The 24,566-nt window shown below is 48.0% G+C and overlaps 1 protein-coding gene across 1 annotated transcript; it reads right to left on the bottom strand.

Moving 5' to 3' along the window:
* Window positions 1-5,768: 5,768 nt before the first annotated feature.
* On the bottom strand, window positions 5,769-10,238 carry FAM43A (family with sequence similarity 43 member A). The gene has a single exon (XM_085635261.1). It carries the CDS (start codon window positions 9,003-9,005, stop codon window positions 7,890-7,892), a length of 1,116 nt encoding a protein of 371 aa, XP_085491387.1. The 5' UTR covers window positions 9,006-10,238; the 3' UTR covers window positions 5,769-7,889.
* Window positions 10,239-24,566: the final 14,328 nt, after the last annotated feature.

The raw sequence follows: 24,566 nt of genomic DNA, 5'->3' as shown, positions 1-24,566 counted from the left end.
ATTTTAGGATAGCCGGTGCTGCAAACTGATTTTTTTCTATGCACTGGTGTGCAGTTTGCAATCAATTTCACCAGCTGTTATTGACCAATGCTGATATTTGAGTCATTTCCTATCGAGCACAAGATATAAAATGGAAGTGAGCATCGAAACTTCAAAACTCACCTTAGGAGGAATAAGATGATAAACCATGTGACTTAGGGCGTGATTACGACTCGAGCAGTCTTGCAGTCCGAGGACCGCCAGGCTGGTGGGGCACAGCTGTGACGATCCAGCCACCTCCGCTCCCACCACCCTATTACAACTAGGACAGTGGCCGCAATGGGACTGCCACAGCCGCCAGAGAACTGTCGTTCCCTGGCGGTGGTGTGACGGTCGTGAAGCCACAACATGCTTGGCGGGACCATCGCAGCCCTGTCAAGCATATTACAAGTTTCCTCTCCATCGGCAGTGTCATGGAGGTTCCTACTCCATGAACATCGTGGGGGAGAGGAAACAAAGGGGGCCCTGTAGGGCCCCCTGTGCTTCCTCTGCGTGGAGATGCATGGAGGGGCGCACATGTTGTGCCCCCGTGTGCATGCACCCCAGTTCCTGCAGGTCATGGACTTTGTGAAGGAACCTTTTTGCGCAGTCCCATTGCGATGTCTGTTTTCTAAGACACGGCTGTGGGAACGCCACGCCGCCTGCCCGACCACTTTAAACTTGTAGTCTGGTGGGCGGGCAACAGTGACTTTCAGCAGTGCAGGAGCGCAGTGGTGGTGTACCACCGGCTCCTGCACTGCCAAAAGTTGTAATTAGGCCACAATGATGTCACGGACCAAAACATTTTTGAAGATCCAGTATGCAATTTCCCCAAAAAAGTAAATCTTATCCTATTCATGTTTTTCCCAAGACTATCAACATGATGATTGATGCATGCTTGTGCGCAAAGGTATTTTTAGAGGGCAAATCTAGCGAGTGCACTGGGGCGTGGAAGAAGGATAGAAGCCTCAAGTTACAAGCCAGGTGATGGTAGCCATAACAAGGCCAAACAAGAACGTCTTAAAATCTCCATACCTCTTTCCATCCAACAAAATTCTTGCCCAAATTCTAAAGTGTCAATACGGTTCATGTAAAGACCGAAGAGCGCAAGACAACCTACGTTAATTGTTTGCTTCATTTTGCACTTCGGATGCCTCTAAGAAATGTAAACAACAGAGGTTACTATTAATCAATTTATAAGGTAGGCAATATACTGAGCTTGGAAAGATGGAATCTTGAGATGGATTTTCCTGGATGCTCTCTTGTGTCCTGCAGATCAAAGCAGATGTCATCTTGCAGAGATTTTCCAAGATGTGCCAAGAGCATCTGTTTGGGATACTTGCCCTGCTGCACTAGGAAGAGCCAAGCCTCTTTACACCCACTTTCTAGAAATCAAGGGCCAGATGCCAGGAATCTCATAATGGGCAAAATAAGCAGGAGAAATCCATTAGATTCTGATTTGCTGCTTGTCTAATACAGAAAGGAGGAGACAGATTTTGCTCGAGGTCACATCACAGACAGCTTTTTGCACCATGGCAAAAATGAGAAAAATTGATTGCGAAACCATCCGCAAAGCATGTAGGGGCAGATTTACAAGCCCCGTGCGCCAGTTTTGCGCCACCGTTGCATCACTTCTGTAATGCAGCAGCGGCGTAGTGCTAGCGCCATCCTGCGGGGGATTTACAACGTGACGCATCTAGGGAGATGTGTCACGCTGTAAAGCCCTGCGCCACATGAAACCTGCGTCAGGTTTCATGTGGGTGTCCGGCGCAGGGGGGGGCGTTCCGGTGCAGGAACACCTCGGAAAAGTGCCTGAGTGAAATCTGCAAGATTTCACTAAGTCACTTTTCCGAGCCTGCTACTTCAAAACCTTGCGCCTGCTTGAAGCAGGCGTAAGGTCTGACGCACCATGTGCAAGATAGGCCGGGTTGGCACAGTGCTGGAGTTGCGTCGCGCCCGCGACACAACTCCAGCACTGCACTAACGTTATGAAGGCAGATGCGACTTGCATCTGCATTTCCTTGCGGCATGATGCGCCGCATTGTAAATGCGGCGCATCCGCGGTGGCGCAAGGATTGTGATGCGTGTCGCAAGTTTTCTGGCGCATCCCTGCTGATTTGCAGGGATGCGCCAGGAATTGTAAATCTGCCCCGTACTCTTTACAAATCATTATAGGCAAGTCAGAGATTTTAACAAAGAAATCCTCAGATATTAAAAAAAAATCTATCTTCAAAAACTCAAACAAGCTAATCTGGGCATTTTTGTTGCTACTGTCACTAAAAAGGACAAACTGATTTATTTTGCCTCAAACACAGAGCTATATTTTATGTCTGAAAATGAAGTTCTCTTTCCTCGCTATTACTAATTATGCAAACTGCAAAAGTAGTATGAAATCAGTTTGCTTCTTGTTTTGAGTTGATGCAAATTCCACTTTAAATGGCATTCTAAGAGCAGCAAAATTGTGCCAACTGCTTGGCACTCCTTGATATCTGCACCGGTACAAATTCTCTGTCACAGTACCTTCGCCAGATCCAACGGTTGTTCCGGTGTTCCAAATGTAAGTGTAATTCCCACAAAATTTGGAAAATCCCAGGCCCTCACATAACGCAGAGCATGTTGCTGTCCCTTGGACAAGGCACCTTGGGTGAATAGCTCAGGAGCGTTAGACACCATTCTCGATAAACCAGAGGTTTGCCTGGGGCTGACTCTTCGACAAGGGTGGATAGAATTAATACATTTACCTAACAGAAAAATCAAGAGATGCCCCTATTTAGTCATGATCAACATAAGCACTTTACAGCAGAAGCAGCGTAAATAATCATAGAGAAGGACTTAAAACTGACACCCGACAGCACAGCTTGACCATGTGACTATTAAATAAGGGATAAGTACCCCCTAACGTGAATGATGAGAATACTGAAGGTCACTGAGGAGTTCCATAACCATAAAGAGGAATGAGGCCAAAGACTGAGTTCCTTCATAAGGTTATGGAACTCCAAGGCAACATGCAATATATCCTGTACAGCAGAGTTTATTCTATTACTTGTAATTAGGGCTTCCGGTTTTATGGTATTTATTTTTTTGCCATTTCCGTCTGTATTTATCCATATTTATTTTTTGCTAATTTTTTCTTTAATTATCCATATTTATTTGGGGTTTCGTGTAAAAATTAAGGTGAAAGAAGGATATTTCCACATTTATTTAACTGATAAATATGCACTCATGCTTGAAAGTCTGCCAGGTTTCAGTGCTGTGAACACCTGCAGAAAGATAAATCAGTGCACTTTTATTAACATATGCACATTTCAGTATTAACCGTGTGCAGATCTACTGCTGTCAAAGCCTCTTCACTAAAATTCCTTTCTTTTTGAACCCCCTTATCTATCAATCCACACGTCTATTGGCCTGGCAGTCATGGGAGACGGTCTTTAGAATCACTCAAAAAGCAACTCAATTTCCGTTTTTATCCACATTTAAAAATAAATACAGACATGAAAATGAATGTTTTCTGTCTGTATTTATCTGTAAAAACGGAAAACAGGGAGCATTACTTATAATACACGGTCACACCATCACCCTTCCCGCAGACCACTTAAAATTTGTGGTGCCATGCTCTTTCATATGAAAGAGGGTGACCGGTTGTAGACATGAACAATAAAAACAAAATGTAGTGCAAAATTAAACACATCACAAAGCATTTAGGAATTTGATGCACAAATATTTAAGAATCCGTAAGTGTAAATTACATTAAATAAATGCTGAAGCTCAAAACGTGTAGAAAAAAAGTAGAGATTATATTTTTGCTGTACTGACTAGGAGAGTGCAAAAAATAAACATGTTGCTGTAAATATCTCCTCTCTACTGAGAAGGGCCGGTTTTAGAAAAACAGATCATAAGAATGAAAAGCCAGCATTATTTGCCCTGTGTAAACTGCAGCTGTGTGTATTCTCTGTGACCTGTTTTTTTTTAATTGTCTGGCTTTTTAAATCGCTGCTGGCTCTGGCAGGAGCCACTGCGACATCAGAAATCAACTGTAATGTATTACAGTTGAGTAGCTATGTCATTTCATTATTACAGATGACTAGAGAAGACTTAAGTTGCCTGTTATAAGGAAATTAGAGCTGGGTTTTTATACAGGTATTTCAGGATTCAATGTATTACATATGGGATAAAAGTACCAATCTACAATACATTATAAGGATTTATCAGGTCACCAAGAAGTTCTGTGACCAAACAGAGGAAGGAGGCCAAAGGCCCACCTCCTTTATGAGGACATGAGACAATGAGGTGACTTGCAATATCCTTTTAACGTACAGCAGAGGGTTGTTAATTTCTTATAATATGTGGTCATTCCATGGCTCTTACCACAAATTGTTTAAGTCCTCTGGGTATTTTATCTTCATATCAAATAGCATGGTTACAGACATGAAGACTAAAAATGTAATCTATAGTGCAAAATTAAAACACTTCAAAAAGGAAGTTATTAATTTGTTGCAAATACATTTTAGAATCAGCCTAATGTAAACCAGATTAAAAACAGTACTAGCTCTGAATAAGTTGGTACATGCAGAGAGGCTCTGCCTTTCCTGTAATGATCTGTGGAAAAAAGAAACATTACCATAAACCGCTCCTTTCTGGTCATCAATTTTAGAATTATAGATCTTAAGTAATAACCTGTAATATTTTAGCAGCTTTTTCATTTTTTTTTATTACAGGTTACTAGAGATGACATGCAATCAGAAATTTAGAGACATGTTTTATGCTGGACTGCAAGCTTCCATGACTATGAAGTAAATAAAGTGATAAAATTTTACTTGGGACTGTCCAGCATTATTAGAATCCTGTTTTGTTGAGAGTTTACGTGAAGACAAAGGTGTGACATTGGGACAATAATGAGTGGTGTCCGCATGGTTTTAACCTTTTAACCTTACAATGATTGCGTTTCTGGTTCTCCCTTTCGATTTTCATTCTTCCCACAGTAAAAGGAGTGCTTTGAAAGCATTATCGTCCTTCTGCCTTGGACTGTACCATTTGTTAAAGGCCACCTCCCATTTTACAGACCCTCTCCTGTGAGTGGGACTATAACTTAGGCAAAGGGCCTTCAAAGACCAATATGGCCCAAGGTAGAAGGACTATGCTATAAGAGAAACTGTGAGCAATGTTTGTCCAGCACTCGGTGACCAGATATGGATCAGCCTACATGTACAGTGGGATGTCTCTCTCAAACAGCAATTACACCTGAAAGGCTTAGTCGCTTAATACGTCAGGCACATCTGACTTGCACCAACTCTGCCCCAATGCCTCCAGCGGTACAGAAACAGAGGCCTGTTGGGAAATCACATCTTACAGTAGATCTGTCTGTTTCTCTCTCAGGAACCCTGGGGCCAGTTGTCATTCCAACCATCTCTCGTCTGATGTTCTGTAGCACTTCACAGCTGGTTAGTGCTACACGAGCACCTAACATGGCATGCTTTCTGCAGATGTAGCTCCTAATACCAGCAGAAAAACACTAGAATGCCTGCTACAGGGACATTTATAATTAAAGACTCCACTGCCTTAGCAAGAGCCACCATCTTATGAACTACATTTTTGGAAAATGTGTACACCTTTACCCTGATAAAATATCACAGTGCTGTGTCATTTCACAACATTCACCTGGTCTTGGCAAACTAAATACATGTTAGTGAGTTTACAAAGGACTTTACACCATACCACAAAAAGACAAATCTATATCTTAAATTATTCTTTTATTGGTTTTCGGATGTGCAAACAGAACAGCGCTGTCTGTAAAAAATAACTAATGTATTTTATACATATGTACATTTTTTCTATGTACAGGTGAACACCAATAGGCCATTTTGTTTCTTTTGCACAGCAAAGATAAAAACACGTACATAAGATATCACTATGTACGAAATAAACGTATCATTTGGAAACACAGGCAAAAATACTTCACAACAGTGCAAAACTTTAAAAAAAAAAAAAAAAAAAAAAAAAAAAAAGGGGATGTCATGGAATGTGTTGTTTTTTACGTAGGGAACACCCGGTGGATAATTTCTGAAGTGTAAACAAAAAAAGAACTGCTCCCCAAGAGCGTTTTTGGCAGATCTTCCACAAGTGGAGTTGGAGGTAAACAGGGAAGTTCGTGCACGGAAATAACAGGACAAGAACTTAAGGGAATACAGTTGAATGCGTTTCTACATGGAGGGGGCACGGATGCTACGTTTGGGGCTGAAATAGCCCGTTCGCAGAAGTTATAAATTAACGTTTTTTATGTGTGCAAAATACAATGTCAAAGTAGGTCACCTTGTGCGGGGCTGTTGAAGCCCAAAGTATTGCACAGTTGTCTTCCTCAGGCATGCGAGGCTCCACCGTTGGGGTACAGTCGTGAACCAGAGAGGGCTGAGGCTGGGACACACGAGCGGTGGTGGTGGTGGCAGGTAGCGGGGGAACAGTCAGTGTCTCATATTTTGAAGAACAATCCAGGTCTGCGGAGAAAAGAATAAAACTAGTGTCCTCTGCACAAGCAGTCCATAGCAAAGCTTATTTTTCATTGCACTATTCAGTCATAATTCAGCTGAACCCTACCATTCCGAGGTGTGTGAAGAAGGGTTTCAGATGTTTGTCCCCCCAGAAATGTACAGCTGAGTGGGATGGTTTGGGGGTTCACTCCCCCTGCCCACACTGGTTGGTAGTCCTGGAGCCCCCGAAGCATAGATGTGACAACTGGGGTGGATGCTAGACTTGTCAAGATGCCAAGGACCCTTTGTAAACAATAGGTAGAGCCTGGGTGGAAGGCCCACCCACTCCTGGCTGATTGCACAATCGATCTGTCCCTCACTGGTGGAAACAAAATGGCGCCTTTTATGAGTATTTCCTAGAGGAGGCAGTCACCCTGTCCTAATGAAGTGTTTGAGAGACTATTCTTGGTTCATCACCGACACCAGGCGCCTAAGCAATGTTAGAGGTGGTTTGTGTCAGCTCTGACTGGTCCCCTATCTGCCAGAGTCCCTTTCTGTGTCACCAGCATAACAAGGGCCCAGACTCCCCTCCCCTGGGATTTGTGTGGTTGCCCCTACTATGCTCTGGTCGCCTAGTCCCTGTGCTCCGTGATGCACGAGTCATGATGGCCCTAAGTGCATGAAACTATGGGGCCAGGCCCTTTACGCCATATGTGAGGCTGTAGGAGTTAATATGGCTTTCCTCGTCAATCGCTGTGCACCTTGATAAATGTGTGCGCGCGCCCCCCAGATACCAAGCCCCTGTCCAGTGTACTGCAAAAAATGAGTGGACTGGGTTCTGGGTCCCTGCGCCTGTGGGTGCATGAGTGTTTCTGCCCAGGTCATCTGTGTATGGATGCAAATCTGAAACCTTATGTACCCTGCCCTCTAATAACTGTGCCCCAAGATAAGAATGTGTGTGCTGAGCGCCCCCCCTGTGCAATGTACTGTGCGGAGGTGTGTATTGCGCCCTGAGTCTACACCCTTGTGCAAGACACCCTATGCCTTGAACCCTCGGTCTCTGCAGTGAGCACCTGTGCATATGCTGTTGTCACCGGGCCCCCACAGTCCCTATGGCTAAACCCATGTCCATAGTGCACGAATCTGCCTGGTCCCTCGCTCCGCGCGAAGGGGTCCTTATGCCCTCCGTTTCGATGCCTGGGCCGTTTCAATCCATGTCTCGAGGCCCCTGGGACCCAGGCCCCTGCATGAATCATTGGATCCCCAGGAAAAGGTGTCATATTGCCCCCCAGTCCGGCCCTCAGTTTTCACAGCCTCAGTCCCTGGGCGCCTCAGTTCTCACAGCCTCATGTGGCCCTGGGCCCCTTAGTTCTCGAGACCCGGCCTGCGGCGGTCCTTTCACTCGGCCCTTCAGCCCGTGTCACCCCCCTCCTCCTCCTCTTCATCCTCCCCGTCCTCCTCGTCGTCCTCTCCCTCCTCCCCCACGGGGCTGGCGGGCTCCTGGCTGCCGCTGCTCTCGATGGAGGACTCGCTGCCCGTGCTCTCCCCGGACAGCAGCCGGGTGACGCGCAGGTCCGCCCGCAGGCTCTGCAGGTCGTTGCCGATGCTGAGCGCGCCCAGGCCGTGGATGAGCTGCGCCAGCTCGGGGCTGCGAGCCCGCTCCTGGCCGGGGCCCCGCGGCTGCAGCAGCGTGTCCTCGCAGTGCTCGCGGCGCAGCGCTTCGCGGCGCTCCTCCTCCTCTCCGCGCACGTCCTCGGCGATGCAGCCCAGCTTGGGCGCGCTGCGGCTGCGCTCCACCGGCGGCTTGTAGCAGCACTGGCCGTTCAGCAGCAGCTTGCGCAGGGGCACCAGCGGCACTCCGCTCTGCTCGGCCCCGGCACCGCCTAGGAGCAGCTGCTGCTGCTGGTGCCGCGCGTCGTCGCGGCGCTTAAGGCGCTTGAACTCCTGCAGCGCCGCCGCCGAGGTCTGGTAGAGCAGCAGCGCCATGGCCCGCGCCTTCTCGGGCCGCGACACCAGCACGGCGTGGCAGCGCAGCATCACCGCCTTGTGGCGCATCTCGTGCCGGTACACCCAGGCGAAGACTCGGGGCAGCCGGGGGTCGGCCACGCAGTAAGTGACCCGGTGCAGCAGGTAGAGATGGCCGGGCCGGGGCGGCTGGCGGTCCTCGGCGTGCACCATGCGCAAGCCCTGCGCGCTCACCGTCAGCCGCATGCGGCTGCCCTGCCGGCCCAGGCCGCTCTTGGCCCAGATCTTGGCCACGGCGGCGTCGGTGCAGCCCTCCCCGCGGGACTGCAGCGTGGTGGCGTTGCCCAGGTACAGCACGGTGTAGCTGGGGTCCTCGGCAGTGATGCGGATCTTCTTGCGCCGGGACTTGAACATGCTGCCCACGCGGCTCAGCGCGCTCTCCGGGCAGCCCTTGGCGAGCGTGGACAGCGCCGAGCAGTGCAGGCTCACGGCGTACGCCTTGGGCTTGCTCTGCTTGTCCTCCTCGATCAGCTCGAACTTGTTCTTTTTCCAGGGCAGCATGTCTGCCTGAGGCCGGCTGGGCTGGGGTGGGAGGCGCCGGGCTCAGAGCGGGTGCATGCCAGAGCGAGGGGTCTGTGGATCAACTCCTGCCCAGGGGGGGCCGGATTGCTGTCAGTCTTTCGGATCCACTTCTTTTGCACGCACGGCCCTATTCCTCCCGTTGCACAGTCACACAGCTCCAGGGTTTTCTCATTAGCACGCGCAGCTTCTTGGAATCCTTTGCAGTCTGTCTGTCCTCTGCGCCTTTAAATCTCCGCGGCCTCACGGACACGGTTGTAACATTTTACTGCGCGCGGGGCGTCTTCACTTTCATTCCTTTGCTCGCAGGATGTCTCCTCTCATAGATTTATATTTTTGAACGCACGCAGGCTCGACTATTGGGTCGCCTGTCACGGCTTGCAAAGTGTCTCGGAATCAGTCATGTATTCAGTGCACGCACTGTTCCCGGTTCCTCGCTCGACGCCAGTGTCCTTTTCCCTGCAGGCGCTGCATGCAGTGGTCCAGGTTCACGATTTCCCTTTGTTGCAGGCACAGTTTCTCAGATATAGCGCTCCCTGCCCCAGTGTGCAAGTGTCTCGGATCCTGTGTGTGCACTCAGCCGCTGGATGCCTTTTCACTGCCCGCAGTGCGCTTCCTGCACTAAGAGGCTTGCTATATCCAGTGTTTAGACTCAGCCCCTGGCGTCCTCACGCTGCATGTCTTTGCTGCACGATCCCCCTGTTGGATGCCGTGTTTCAGCCAAGCGCTTCGATGTCCTTTCACGGGGTTTAGCGCTGCTCGATTCCCTTTCACTGCGCGTAGCTGTGGTCGATCGCCTTTCTCGGCGTGCAGCACTGCTCGATCCCTTTTTACGGCTTGTAGCGCCGCTCGATCCTCTTCTTGGAGCTCACTGCCTCAGCTCCAGTGTTTCCCCCTGCTTCCAGTGTCAGCTTCCCCAGCTGCACGCAGTGTTTTCGCTTCTGAGACTTCCGTTCTAGCGCATGGAAACTGTGCTCCGATGGAAAGGAAGGGTCAGACCCCCCCCCACCCCTCCTGCGCTCCAGGTATCGGCTTCCCTGGCACGCACGGGTCACTGTCACTGCCCGTGTCCTGTTTCTGTCCCCGGCGGGGGAGCTCCGTCTGCCGCCCTTAGTGCACTGACCCTGGCTGGGCTCCTGCACCGCTTCCCTTCATTGAATTGAGAGCAGCCTGCTGCTTCCCCTCTTGGCTGGGACGGACTTCCTCTCCCCCCCGGCTGCTCCAGAAATGATGCTGTCAAACGAGGAGAGCCAGTAAATATAGGCAGGAGCGAACCATGCACACAGATGGGGGAGGGAAGGCGTGCGCGCAGGAGCGTGCCACTTCTTTAAAGGGACGACTTTGTATTCCTGAAAGGATTAGGGGAGGAGGGGCAGGCCTTGCCGGAGACAGCTCAAGTCTGACACAATGTGGCGCAGGCTGGGGAAAGCGCATCAACAGGAAACATTTGGAATGGATACACAATCGCGAGAAAGCTGTGGTTTTGTACAGTAACAGTGTGTTTGGTTAGTCATAGGAACATCGCACAATACAGTAATAAAACTTGATACACACAATGGAAACCTAGTTACATTTGTAGCAATGAAAACTTGCTTTTGGTTATGTTTTCGGTTATGCTGCCTGAGTCCCGGCTTCCATGACGTGGTGTGATCCTGGTCAAATCGCCTTTTCTTCCCGGGCCTTGATTTACGTATCAAGCATTGGCGTGCTGAGAAACGGGCTAAGTGGTAGTAGTTTCCATCAATTTTAGAAACTTGGGGGCAGATTTACAATAACTGACGCATCTCTGCGTATTAGCAGAGATGCGTCAGTTAATTTTGCGTCACGCAAAAAAACCCTTGCGCCACCATGGATGCGTTGGGGCAGGTTTACAATTCCTGGCGCATCCCTGCAAATCAGCAGGGATGCGCCAGGAAACTTGGGACACGCATCACAATCCTTGCGCCACCACGGAAATGCGGCGCATCATGGCGCAAGGAAGTGCAGATGCGTGATGCATCTGCCGTTGTAACGTTGGCGCTGTGCTGGAGTTGTGTCGTGGGCGTGACGCAACTCCAGCACTGTGCCTACCTGGCCTATATTGCACATGGTGCGTCACACCTTACGCCTGCTTCAAGCAGGTGCAAGGTTTTGACGCAGCGGGGTCGGAAAAGTGACAGAGTGAAATCTTGTAGATTTCACTCAGGCACTTTTCTGAGGCATTCCTACACCGGAACCCCCCCCCCCCCCCCCCCCCCCCCCGCGCCGGAACGCTCACATGAAACCTGACGCAGGTTTCATGTGGCGCAGGGCTTTACAACGTGACGCATCTCCCTTGATGCGTCACTTTGTAAATCCCCCGCAGCATGGTGCTAGCTTTACGCTGCCGCTGCGTCACAGAATTGACACATCGGCGGCGCAAAAGTGGCGCACGGGGCTTGTAAATCTGCCCCGTCGCATTTACAATGCGGTGTACCGTGGCACAATCTTTTGGCGTAAAGGCAACGCATTGCTGGAGTCGTGTTGCATATTTTAAACAACAAGGGAACCCAAAGGTAATGGACCAGGGACCTTGGGAGTTAATTATTCTAGATAACAATGGTCCCTAGAAGGAAGAATTTTTGAGAGCAAAATGAATATAGACTCAGTCGTTACTATATTGGCTTGACTTGCCCAGCCAGGCAGAGGTCTAATATTTACTTTTAAACAATTTTAAAAACAATTAGTACAAACAGTACATAAAGTGGGACACAAGCCTGTGTCCTACTTAGCCATGAGGTACAAGAGAGAGCGGCGAACAACAGGAGGCTCAGGCAATGCTAATTGGTTTGTTACACATGAGTATACACAGAATTGTGAGGAACAAATCGCAAAAAACACCTTTACAATGAAATAAATAGCAGTTTTTCGTATAAGGTGTATCAAGGTGTCGACGGCGTTTCGAACCGTGGAGAGAATGAGCAGTTCATCATCAGGACATAAGGTACCTGTCTGTAAGGTAGAGCCTATCAGACTAAACAGGTTTGGGTTAGGGAACAGAAGGTGCTTCTGGAGCGCTGCTGAATTGGCGGCGATTGGGGGTGAGAGCGCTGCTACAATGGCGGTGTCAGTAGAATTCTTCAGGAATACCCGGTAAAGGATAGGTACAAGTATGTCTGTTGGACGGCTCGATTGCCGATTAGAAGCTGTGGCTCGATGGCGGAATCAGTCGGACGTCTGCAAGCACAAAGCAACTCCAGCAATGCTCAGGAATGCCTATTCCTATTGTGCTGTGTCACTCTTTATGCCTGCTTCAAGCAGGCGTAAGGTTTTGACACAGTGGCGTAGAAGTGACGCAGTGAAATCTTGTAGATTTCTGCGTCACTTTTACAAGGCTTTCTTAAGTCGGAACGCCCCCCGCATACATTATACGTGACGTCTCTCCCTAGATGCATCACGTTGTAAATGTGCCGCAATACGGCGCATTGTTTACGACGCTACTGCGTCACAAAAGGAATGCAACAGTGGCGTAAAAGTGTTGCAAGGGGGTTGTAAATCTGCCCCTTGACGTTTACATCAGAGTGACTCCTCACAAAAAGGTGCAGGTTAGTAAATGCTGGGGGCAGCACAGTAAATGTAGAATGAGAACAGGAGTGGTGCAAAGACTTCTGGCATTTAGTCAAACTGACATTTCACCACCAGTTTTCACAGTGAGAGTATAGTTGATTCATATAAGAGTTATCAGATGCCCCGTACAGGTGCAGCTCTAGGCCTGTACCAGCCTTGCCATAGAACCAGCCCTTTATGAACAAGCAGTAGCAAAGCCAAATGGTCTCGGTTTTATGTGCTAACAGTGCTGGAAAGTAGGGTGATCACTCGGGAACCAGGTTCCATCAGGCATACCCTGGTTCCAGCAGCTATTTCTGGGCCAGAACTGCAAGCCATCCGAACCAGGGAAATTTTCTGAATTGGCCCAGGTGTCATTTTTCATTACCTGGACACAATTCAGCAGCACCCGCACTTTGGTGCTTATTTACAAGCCTCTTGTGCCACTTTTGCGTCGTTTTTAACATGTGAAAAGTGACCTACGAGTGGCGCAAAGGGCTTGTAAATAAGCTCCTTTGTCTGCATTCCGTTCCATGCAGCAACTTACATGTAGGTGCGAGCGGGCGTTCTTATTTTCACATCAAGCTAGGTACAAACAAAGGCCTAATTTAAAGGGCCATCAGCCCTTCTTTTGTTTGAGTAGCATCCTGGTTGGAAGCCACCTGGAGCCCAGGACCTAGAAGCACATTGTATTGGAAGGAAACAAAAGTACATAGCGCATCAGTTCACAAGTACTTTAGAGAAACTATAACTTGGAGGCAGGTTTTTGACTTAGTTCAACCCATGTATGTAAGAGAGGTGCATGCACTAAAAGAATGCACGATTTATCTGTGTGTGTAATTAAATACAGTAATAATGATTTAAAGGGCACCTACCAATGAATTTTTTACTTAATTCTTTTATAGTACTACTCATCCCAGTGGGGGGTATTGGAGCGCTTTACTTCATACAGAGAGAGACAACAAATCATAAAAACACGTGAAAAATACGGATCTAAACAGTGACTTGCAGTTTGCCTGTAGCTCCTTGATGCCAGTAAATAGATCACTGTGCTATATTAGAAGGATTGCAACCTATGAACTGGGAGTAACAAAGTGATCTTGCATCAAAATCAGCAACCCACTCATCTTTCCACATTAAATGCAATTCTGTGATCTGCCGTTACACGATGTGCTTTGCAGCGCACATTAACTCGCTATTCTACTTTATGAGTGAAAATTGTGATCGAGCAAAACACAGTAATGTTTTGCCAACTCCAGCACTATGTGCTAATCCACGCAGTGTTAGCACATAAGTGCACCCTCCTAGGCAATGCAGTGCAGGCACCCTGGTGGCTGCAGAAGGATGCACCCTAATAACCAATAGCATCAGTTGAGATAGGAATACTCCACTGGGCAGAGCCAAGGCTTGACTGACAAACTCTCAAGCCAATTGCTTAAAAAGCGTGGTCAGATAAAGCAAATGGATGAAAGGGACAGACCCAAAGCCCACTCTTTTTATGTTAATAGGAATAGGTCTGTTTGACAACTGTTCTGTCAAGCCCCCAGTGCTTAATTCAAGCTGATGGTTGCAGGTAGGGCCCACCGGCGCTTATTATCCTCACCAGAGATTGACCCAGAACAAGCGAGAGCAAACCTCAAATGGGGAAAAGGAAAAAGATGGAAAACAGTGGAAACGGGAGAAAGGAGGGATGAAAAAGAACCTGCCAGAGTGAGATAAAGAGGCAGTGAGTGTCTGGTGGTGGATGAAAAAGACATGACGTGGAATCAAGACTATGCAGCCTCGGGATTCGGCACCCCTGGCAGCATGCATGTGACCAGCACGTATTCTGGTACAAATTAAGCACTGCAAAACCCTGACCTAAAAATATGCTGAGTGTGACTAAGGGGATGGAACAATGGACCTTTATCAGCAGAGATATATCCCTCCCACACTATGATCACAGCATTCACTCCCACATATAAATAAGTTTAGTTTGAGGCACATTCAAGGGCATTTACAGGTGAATGGCTGGACTAAAATGGAAGCAAACGGCTGTCTCAGTTTTAGCACTAGCTCATATGACAACCTGAGTGCAAACTGCTCATGCTACCGTATTCACCCTAGATCCTCCCACCATCTTTCAACTGGTGGGAACTGTCACCACTAAACCTGAAAATATGGTATTCATGCACACAGACCCATAACAGAGGCAAAAATGTTTGCACTTTTCTAACACCTATGTTTGTCGATGGGACCCAAGACATACCCAATGACTATAGCTGTCTTACTGTGTTACTTTTGCATCCATTTTTACCACCAGTGTCTTAATTTTTCTTTTATTACAGCCTATGAAGCGTTTCAGTATTGTGGAATTGTGTTTCGTGAGCTGGAAGGTCCACATTTCAAGTGCCGTAGAGACCGGGGTAGGATAATTATCGCACCTGGTGAATTTCAAGACCCCACGGTTCAGCTTTATAAGGTGCATACTTATGCACTTGAAGAATTTCCAATTACAAGTTTTGTTCCTCAGAATGTGCCCCAACAACCTTATTAGGGTGCATTCCACAACAAAATCTGCATGTTCTGATATTTATCAGCCTTTTCTCTCCATGTATGTTGTGGAAAGTATCCACTGTCAAAAGGGCTACCTAGAGAGAATTAAAGGGGTGCATAGCTTAGGCGCCACACTCCACATAATTTTTAATTCTGCTTCCTGCTCAAACAAGGGATTACATCGAGGTCAGAATTATTTGACACACTTGTAATCAGGACCTAAAAGTTTTGAAAATAGTAGGGCAGTTGTACTCTATGACAGCCGTGGCCGGTAAGTTTTGGAGGAAGGGGGGGTGGACGGGACACACACAAGCACACATACCACTCACAGCAATGCATTCACACACACACACACACACATCCATTCACAACACTCTTCACCAAACATTCATACATACACGCACACACGCACCAAACATTAATTTAAAAGAAAAGCACTCACTTACCTGCAGTCAGCTCTGCATCGGAGGTTCCGGGAGGCTTGGGACTGCTGCCTTCCCTCATTGGCTGACCTTACCAATGACGGAAGGCAGCATTCCCTACATCATTACAGAGTGAGATGGGGAGAGTGAGACTCCTGACCCCACCCCACTCTCTTTGACGAAGTGTCACTGATTGACACTCGATCCTGGGCACTTCAGGGCTTAACACTGAAGCTCCCAGGTGCGAGGCAATCAGTGACGCTACCTTCGTCACTGAGGGGAGGGCCTCCGGGACCTTTGATGAGCTGAGGATGTCACACCCACAAGAGCTGTGACTTCCTCAGCAAAGTTCAGCCTCAGGCAGCCAGAAGCCTGTGCATTAGTGCATGCCTGGCTCCTGGCTGCCTGACCTGAAAATGAACAGTGATTGCCAGGCTGGCCTTTGTTCAGCCTGACAGACACTGTTCCTGAGGGGCAAAAGGTGGGGGCGTGGCCCCTCAGCCCCAATAGTCAGGCTGTGCCTGCTCTATGATCTTCCAGCGTCACTCTCCTGTGGACCTTTAACCTTGTACAAAATCCTGTTCAGTAGCTGCAGTTCCTCTGTGCAAGGTGTTTGTTTACCTGTGGAACTAAACATCATTTGGCAGAAAAACCTCAGAATAGGTTAAAACGCTGTCGTGGACAGACTGCAGGAATGAGTTGGTTACAGACATAGGCACAGTCAGGGGTTAGGTAGGGATGAGGGTACGGCAATTTCCAGCAAGCAGTTCAGCATATCTGGGTGAGCTGCATGCGTGTGGGATTGGACATGCTTGTAGAGTCCACGAAAACGCACACCAGAAGCCTTTTATTTAGGGAATATGGGGCTCAGCTGCTAGGTGGACCCCTTATGATTATGTGCCCCACACAGTGCTTAATTTGTAAAAGCTTAGTGCTAGGGCCCTCATCAGGAGGCCACTGCAGCTTGCACCATCCACTGCCAGCGATGCCTATGACAGTACCAGCACAACTACCAGCCGCGGTCCGTGCAGGCAACAGCGGTGTGGCGGTGGGGCTGAGTGGGGGGATTTCGACGGACGATGGTGAGGGAAAATTAATTATTTAATTTTCCCACAGCATCGTCCCTTAAAATCCCCCCTTACTCGGCCCCACTACCCCACCGTTGTTACCTGCATGGATCGCTTTTGACAACTACTGATCATCACACTGCTACATTTGTGACAATTGAGCCTGTTCGAGGCCCACAAAGCTATATTAATGGGTTGGACGGCAGGTATTAGTTGTTTTTAATGTATATTGAATTAAAAAACAGCTATTGTTCTGCTGATTTCGAAATTACACAAACAGCACCACCTGGTGGCAGCTGTCACAAGTGCCGGTGTTAACAATTAAGCGCAGAGCACTGGAAACCACTGGTTGAAATTCAGCATTGGCCCCACCCTCACAGACAAAGCATAAATGGTGTCCTAATTATATTGGAGCTACAAACGTACACATTTTGGTCTCATCCTACCACAGGCAGTACCAGCTGATTCATCTGACGACACTAGGGGGGGTGGGGCGGTCACAGGAAAATCCCCTCTGAGGAACATCCGCCTGATGGTTGATCCCAGGAACTAAGGCACCAGTGGGAGCCTGTTCTATTATCTTTAATCAACTGTTGCGACAGCAGGCATCGATTGAACACTGATCACGTGCTATGGGGCATTACTACCATTGGTGCAGCAGGTGCAGTGGCACAGAGGCTCTTTGAACCCTGACAGTGCTGTACTGTACTACCCCAACAGCAGTCAACGGGGACATTCTCATATCTTGCACTCGGGCCCATGGCATACACACTACTCTCCTGCGTGTGCTCCACATGTGGAACAATCCATTTTTTGAAAGGCCATCCAGTGTTCTTGTGAAGGCATCTTTTTGTGGGCCTTTCATTTTAAGGAACAACTTACTGTGTATTTGCTCCAAGTTTGATGTGTTATCAGTATGTCCTCTTCAAAATCCCTTCATCCAGTTTTCACCAAGCAAAGTCCAACAGAAATCCGGGTCTGTGACGAAGTCGACGAGGACTCAAAATCCTGAACTCATGCTATTGGGGTATTATTCTGTGACTGTGATTTTTTGTTTGCATGTATCACCTTCCTCCATTTCAAATTGATGTTTACAAATCTCGTTTTAATTTTGGGTGCTTTTGTAAAGAATAATGCATGTTCACTGCCAGATAGACGTAAATAAAAGTAAAAGCACCATTTATATTGGCAATGCAAGAATCTCATTTTTAGGGGAATTTACACAATTTGAGAACTTCCTTGTTAGCATTTAAGGTTCTGCATCCCCTTTGCTTCTCAGCTTGGCGTGCAAAATTACAGGTCAATTAATATACTTTGAAGAGTTTCTTTCTGAGCACAGACATGATTGGTCTGCTGTGTAATTTATAACATATGCTTTCTGTAGTTCTTAGGCCGGTTTACTAACACATTTATTCTGCTCATGCTTTGTGGGAGGAGAGAGGCTTCATGGGTAAAAATACTTATGTTTTTCTAGAGTATTTACTAGTGGAGTTTTGCCTTTTTGCCCTGTTGTAAAGGGTTGTTCTCATGATCAAACTCTTTTTTTTCTTATAAAATCGACTTCAGAAGGATGAAGGGCTGATACTGTTCTGTTGAGATTCAGCATGTGTTCTGCAAGAGAGATCTCCACAGGGAACGCTGACAGCTTTTGCAACATCTGCTTTTGATCAGCAGCAGGAAAAACTCGGATATTCCAGTGGCAGAAATCTGAAGCAATGCCTGAAAGTCCATCTGTCAGGTTCCATGTGAAACTATATACTGAGAAATAAAGGGAGCGATTTGGAAATTCACAGTAACGTGACATCTGTCGAGACCCAGCAAATATGCTAGTGGGGGAATGTCTCTGCATTAATTAGCTTTAACCCCCTACAGCATTGCTTCGTTAATTCTGCGGGAAGTAACCCCCACTGATGGCAGCACGTGCCAGGTAATCAACAGATTTTACATTATACCTCATCTCTAATTCACAAGCCCAGAGTCTGAGAAAAAAATTAGGCATCAGAATATTAACCACACACAAATATCCCCTACATAAATTTCAACCTGTTTTAAACTTTTGAGTTAAGCACATGTCACTAATCGCTAGGGGTGGGCGTAATTTATATAATTCAGTGAAGGGTAATCAAGCGGAATTACCCAAAAGTTCTGCGGGATTCCACATAAGTACGTGAGAAGAGTAATTCTACATTTAGTGATATTTCTTAATGCAAAAATGCCCTCCTGTGTCCAAAATGGGTATGAGAACGCATTTCGCGATAAGCAATAGTGCTAAATGCAACAGAACGCAAATAACAAACGCGAGCAGCCACTCTTGCTCACCAAATGTGCCCTTGGGGCAGAATTTTCCCCAATTTACCCCGCATCATTTAGTGCTATTTACTACTTACCACAAAACACCTGCCTCATGTCCAAAATGGGTGCGAGCCTACATTTTGCATTTAGAAATAGCGCTAAATCCACCAGAACGCACGTAGTGAGCGCAAGCGACCTTTCATGGTTGCTAAATGCGCTCTTGTGGTTGTTTTGGCCCCCCTCCCAGCCCGATTACTCTTAATGACGCGATCAGGCATAATTGTGTTATTATCGGTAATTCTGTATCAAAGAGTAACATGGTATTACCAAATTGACTCTAATTACTCTAGCGCATAATGACCTATTGTATGAATTTGTAGCACATTCAGTTTAATCGCATTAGGAACAATTAAAAAAATCTGTAGAGAGATATTATGGCGGTCTCTATTTTTCAATCACTTCTTTTAGCAGTTTATTATTGCTCATGCTGCCCTCTCGGCTGCCAGGATCTTTGACCCTCATGCTGCACTAATTTCTGTTCTAATGTAACTGTTGCCAACATGCCTGCAGATGTGGAGGCGGGGAGGGCCGCAAGCGAATAAATTGCAGGAGTTAAAAGGCCCCACCAGTGTAAAGACCCACTCAGCACTGAGCATTTTACTTAGGCAAAACCAAAGGAAATGATGGACGGAGTGTTGAACATTGCAAGCACTCACCCCCAGTCAACTGATCTGGGTTTAATCCATCACCGTTCTTTAGCCCACTCTGCCACCCCAGTTCAGACATGGCCATATGCAAATCAGTCTGACCCTGTGCCTCATGCGAACAGTCCAGCCCAAACTGCCAAGCCATGTCTTCCCTGGACCGGAAACAAGCTTCCTAAGACTGGTTTCTGGCATTTCAGCCGTCTTCAGCCAGGCTTGCTTGAATCCAGTGGCAAAGTGAGCAAGGGACTCACGTCTGAGCATACCCTGCCAACTTATGGCAAATAAAGCAAAACCAAAGGAAATGATGGACAGAGTGTTGAACATTGCAAGCACTCACCCCCAGTCAACGGATCTGGGTTTAATCCATCACCGTTCTTTAGCCCACTCTGCCACCCCAGTTCAGACAGGACCATATGCAAATCAGTCTGACCCTGTGCCTCATGGGAACAGTCCAGCCCGAACTGCCAAGCCATGTCTTCCCTGGACCGGAAACAAGCTTCCTAAGACCGGTTTCTGGCATTTCAGCCGTCTTCAGCCAGGCTTGCTTGAATCCAGTGGCAAAGAGAGCAAGGGACTCACGTCTGAGCATACCCTGCCAACTTATGGCGAACAAAGCAAAACCAAAGGAAATGATGGACGGAGTGTTGAACATTGCAAGCACTCACCCCCAGTCAACGGATCTGGGTTTAATCCATCACCGTTCTTTAGCCCACTCTGCCACCCCAGTTCAGACAGGACCATATGCAAATCAGTCTGACCCTGTGCCTCATGGGAACAGTCCAGCCCGAACTGCCAAGCGTCCCAAAACTGCAATACAGCAGTTATGTGTATAACATAATTACACGTTCCCTTATTTATTGTGCTTACAGTGCAAAATGGGAAGAGATGCGCCCTTGAAGCCATCTTCAGAGATGCACTTTTGCTTACAATTCAGTTTTGCAACTTCATATGTATTGTATATATCACTGTGTTGTTTTGGAATAAAAGTCAGAGATTTGGAATTTAGAAGCTCATGTGCTTAAATATGTATTGTGTTGTGTCTTTTTAGGTGCTGCGCTCAGAGGTGCCGGGCTTGTACCTCTCATGCACTTAGTGACAACATTGTAAACTTCCCCCATCTCTATCCCTCTCCCTATTACTGAGAAGGTCCAGCAGGGGTCCATTTCAAGATCTGTTTTGATCTTACTGGGGCTGACATGGGCAAGACATGACCACTTGGTGTCATGAGCACTATCACGCCCTATAAGGAGGAATTTATCCCACGTGCGTACCACCCCAACATTGTATATAAATTCAAGAAAAGTTGGCCCATACCTGTGTTTTTTTCATCAAGGTGTTGACAACGGTTTTAGCAGCAAAGAATAAAATAACACTGAGAATGCTTGAATTAACACCAGTCGCTGGTGATTGTTCGCCCACATTTCCAGTCCATCCTTTTCAGCCAAGATGGCACTTTAGAAACCAGCCATATGCAAATCAGCCCAGGTCCTGCGCCAATAGGATCAATCGTGCTTGAATTGGCCTGCAAGGTCCCCTCCAGATAGGATCACAAGCAACCTCAGACCGGTTTCAGTGTACTGAGGCCTTGTCAGTGAGTTATAGCTTGAATCATGTTGTACAGTGAGCACAGGACCCACGTCTAGGCACACCTATCACACTTAAAGCGTTGTACCGAGGGAAACAGAAATGTAATGAGTGGAATACTTGAAATCATCTCATCCTCTGGCAAATTACAGGGGAATGCTGTAGGCATGTGTTAGAAATGGGATTTCTGGTTGGCCAGGGCACGTGCCTAAGCCAGGCAGAAACGACCACTCTAGTCAGGGCAAGGGAGTTACACACCGAAGATAACCGACCCCATCCTCACTAGTGAATCCAGACCACTAAAACTACACTCAGGGGACATATCAAGATTTAGCTTTTCTCTGGCGAAGGCCCTCTCTGCCTCCGCCATCCTCTCCTGACTTAAGGCTCTCTCGACCTCAGCCCTTTTCTCCTCCACCCTCAGCTGCGCTATCTCCTTGGCATGCTCCAATCTGAGCCTCTCCAAAGCCAGCTGATGCTTCCTTTCTTCCCTCCTATCCACCCACTCCTCTGGGGAAAGGGAAAGGGATGGGGCACTGCCCCCGGCACTGGACCCAGCAAGGGACTCCCTCTCTACAGGGTCCTCACCATATACTGGCGTCCCTGCCCTGTCATTTTCTCCCTCCTCTTCAGACTCTTCAGACCCTCACTCAAAACCCCCAAGTATGCGGAGGGGTAATCTGTAAGGTCCCCCCTGGGCTCTAAGACTACTCCCCTATGGGCTGCTTGAAAGTGGAACAGTTTTCTGCGGACGTTGCCTCCTATTCGTATCCCCCTTTCTCTGCAGAAACTCTTTACCTTCTCCTCAGTGTACTCTCAAAGGTCATCCTCATTGTAGGTTAACCCCATCCTGGCAAGATACACAACCCACCGTGCAAAACAAGAGATCTAGGCATCTGAGCAGAAGCAGGAGTACACAATTTAAATCAGGAGAAATGCCCAAATACGTGATTGTCTAAATGCAGAGTTTGTAGTGCAACCATGCGACACTGTGGTACTGCGCAATCGCAAGTCCTATCCTCACTGCTGACAACCAATGTAAGAAATGAGATTTCTGGTTGGATAGGGCACGCGCCTAAGCCAGGTAGAAACCCCCACTCTAGTCAGGGCAAGGGAGTTACACACCGAAGATAACCCCTGCTCACCCCCTTGGTAGCTTGGCAGAGCAGTCAGGCTTATCCCAGAGGAAATGTGCAAAGCGTTCGTGCTACACACACACTGCAGTGACACACTAGGCACACCACAAAAGAAACTCCACAGAAGGTTATATCAAAAATAGACTTTGTATTACTCATAAACAGATTAGAACATAATCACATATATACACAGTGCCACCTGGCAATTAGTATGACTTTACAGGGGATTGTATACACTACAGGGCCAATCGGGCCACTGTCATAACCATCAGAACTCACAATTAGTAAAAAAATGTAAAAATGACCAGTAACTAATAGTGACATTACACTTAGCATAAACACCTTAGGCATGAATATCCTAACATCACGTAGCACAGCATATTAGGTAAAACATAATCAGCAGTCGTGCAGTACATCACTATCACTGCACACATGGGTACTCAGTATAGCACGTTATGCATATTATCATTAGCAATAGTACACCACAGTACCCACTTTCAAAGAGCACACATTAGGCAAAAGCATTACAGTAGGGCACATGTGCCACATATTATGCATACATCAGGGTTCCATCATCATTGCACAGCTATTGAGAACCTCAGCCCATCAATAGGCGTATTACCACTTTCCGAAAAGCAAGGGCTCTGGCAATTGCGTGTCCCCTCTGCAGCAGCCCATAATCCGAAGGTGCAGCTGTGGACACAGAGCTTGCTCTTCAACCCGGAGCAAACTAAAGTCAGCCCGAGCAGTCTGGCCTTATGTCGGGCGAACCCCCCCCCCTTGAGAATTCCCCAAGTGCAGCTGTAATAATCTAGCTCTGTCTCACTGACCAAACACAGGGGCGGAGCGGATCAGGTCGCAGCTGTCGTCTGCCCAGCCGAGCAAGGTACCGGTACTTCCAGACCTTCCGGTCATCCCCGGCTGCCGTGTATCCAACTTCTCCCTCCCTGCAGGGTAGGGCCCGCCCTCTCTCCATGGAACAAAGTCTCCGTTGGTGTTGCTTGTCTCCGCTGGCCTGTTCAAGGCAGTGGGCCCCGCCCACAGCAGACTTGGCAACACACGGGGCTCTCCTCGTCACCAAGGGAGCCCCGCCCACAGTCATGCTCTCTCCACCTGACTTCCAGTTTGAGGACTGCTTTCTCAGTGGACAAAAATGTGGGGTAGGCTCCCACCCTCCTTCTGACGACACCAGGCACTCCCGGCCAGGGATTCCTAATGGTTTTGGTGCTTCCTCGCAGCCCGGGGCCACGTAGCAGAGTCGGCTGCCCATAACTGGGAGCTCAACGGGGGGGGGGCATGGCCGGAAGCGGGAGAGAGCTTCCCACAACTTGGCTCTCCCCTCCATTCCTCAGGCCATAAAGAGAGGGAGGCGCTGCCCACGCTGAAGGGCACAAAGCGCTCCTCTCCTCACTTGGCACTACAGCTTCTGAGTACTGCAGGGCAGGATCCCCCAAGCCCTGAAGGGAACGGATCAAGCGCTCACCGCGGGCTGAGCCCCAAAGTCACAAGGGGCGGAGCTGGGCCCAGGCAGGCCAGCTCACAGGGCCCTCGTCCTTCATGGTGGTTCCTCCTGGTGCCCAGCAGTCCTCTTCATCCTGGTCAAGTAAGCACACTTTCATGGGATCACAGCCCCAATACTTATAGTACTTCCAGTCTTTGTTCTGCCCTGACACATTGCACTGGACCTAGTCCAAACCAGTTCTGGGGGGCACTTAACAAGTGCACAACAGTACCCATTGTGAGTGTAGGCTCTTGCCCCAGACACACCTCAGGGGGTGGAGCCAGCATTGTGTAAGGCAGGCACAGTCCTGTTCAGGTGCTTCTCCTCCCACTATTCCAAATGCAGATCGGCCTATTCAGCCTAGCACTGACTCACCCAGCCCCTCTGAAGCCACTGCACCTCCCCAGCCCCTGTCATCCAGAGCCAGACATGCAATACACAACAGGCAGGCACAAAGACACATAGCACACAGAAATGCCCACTTCTAAAAGTAGCATTCCTAAAATAATGATAATAAATCTGTGAACACCAGTAAGCAGCATTTATTGCATCTATTCCAAACATACCAAACTTGATGACGCTACTCCTCTCATGTCAGAAATGACTACTGAAACACATATCAGGGAATCTCCAATGTATTCCTATGAGAAGGCAGCCTCACAGTAGTGAGAAACCAAATAGGCTGTTGGTCACTACCAGGCCATGCCACACAGTTAAGGAACATGTCTTACCTTT

Source organism: Triturus cristatus, chromosome 11, assembly GCF_964204655.1.
Source record: "Triturus cristatus chromosome 11, aTriCri1.1, whole genome shotgun sequence".
NCBI classification, from domain to species: domain Eukaryota; kingdom Metazoa; phylum Chordata; class Amphibia; order Caudata; family Salamandridae; genus Triturus; species Triturus cristatus.
Note: the sequence above shows the minus strand (reverse complement) of the source record. Positions and strands in the feature narration are given on the sequence as shown.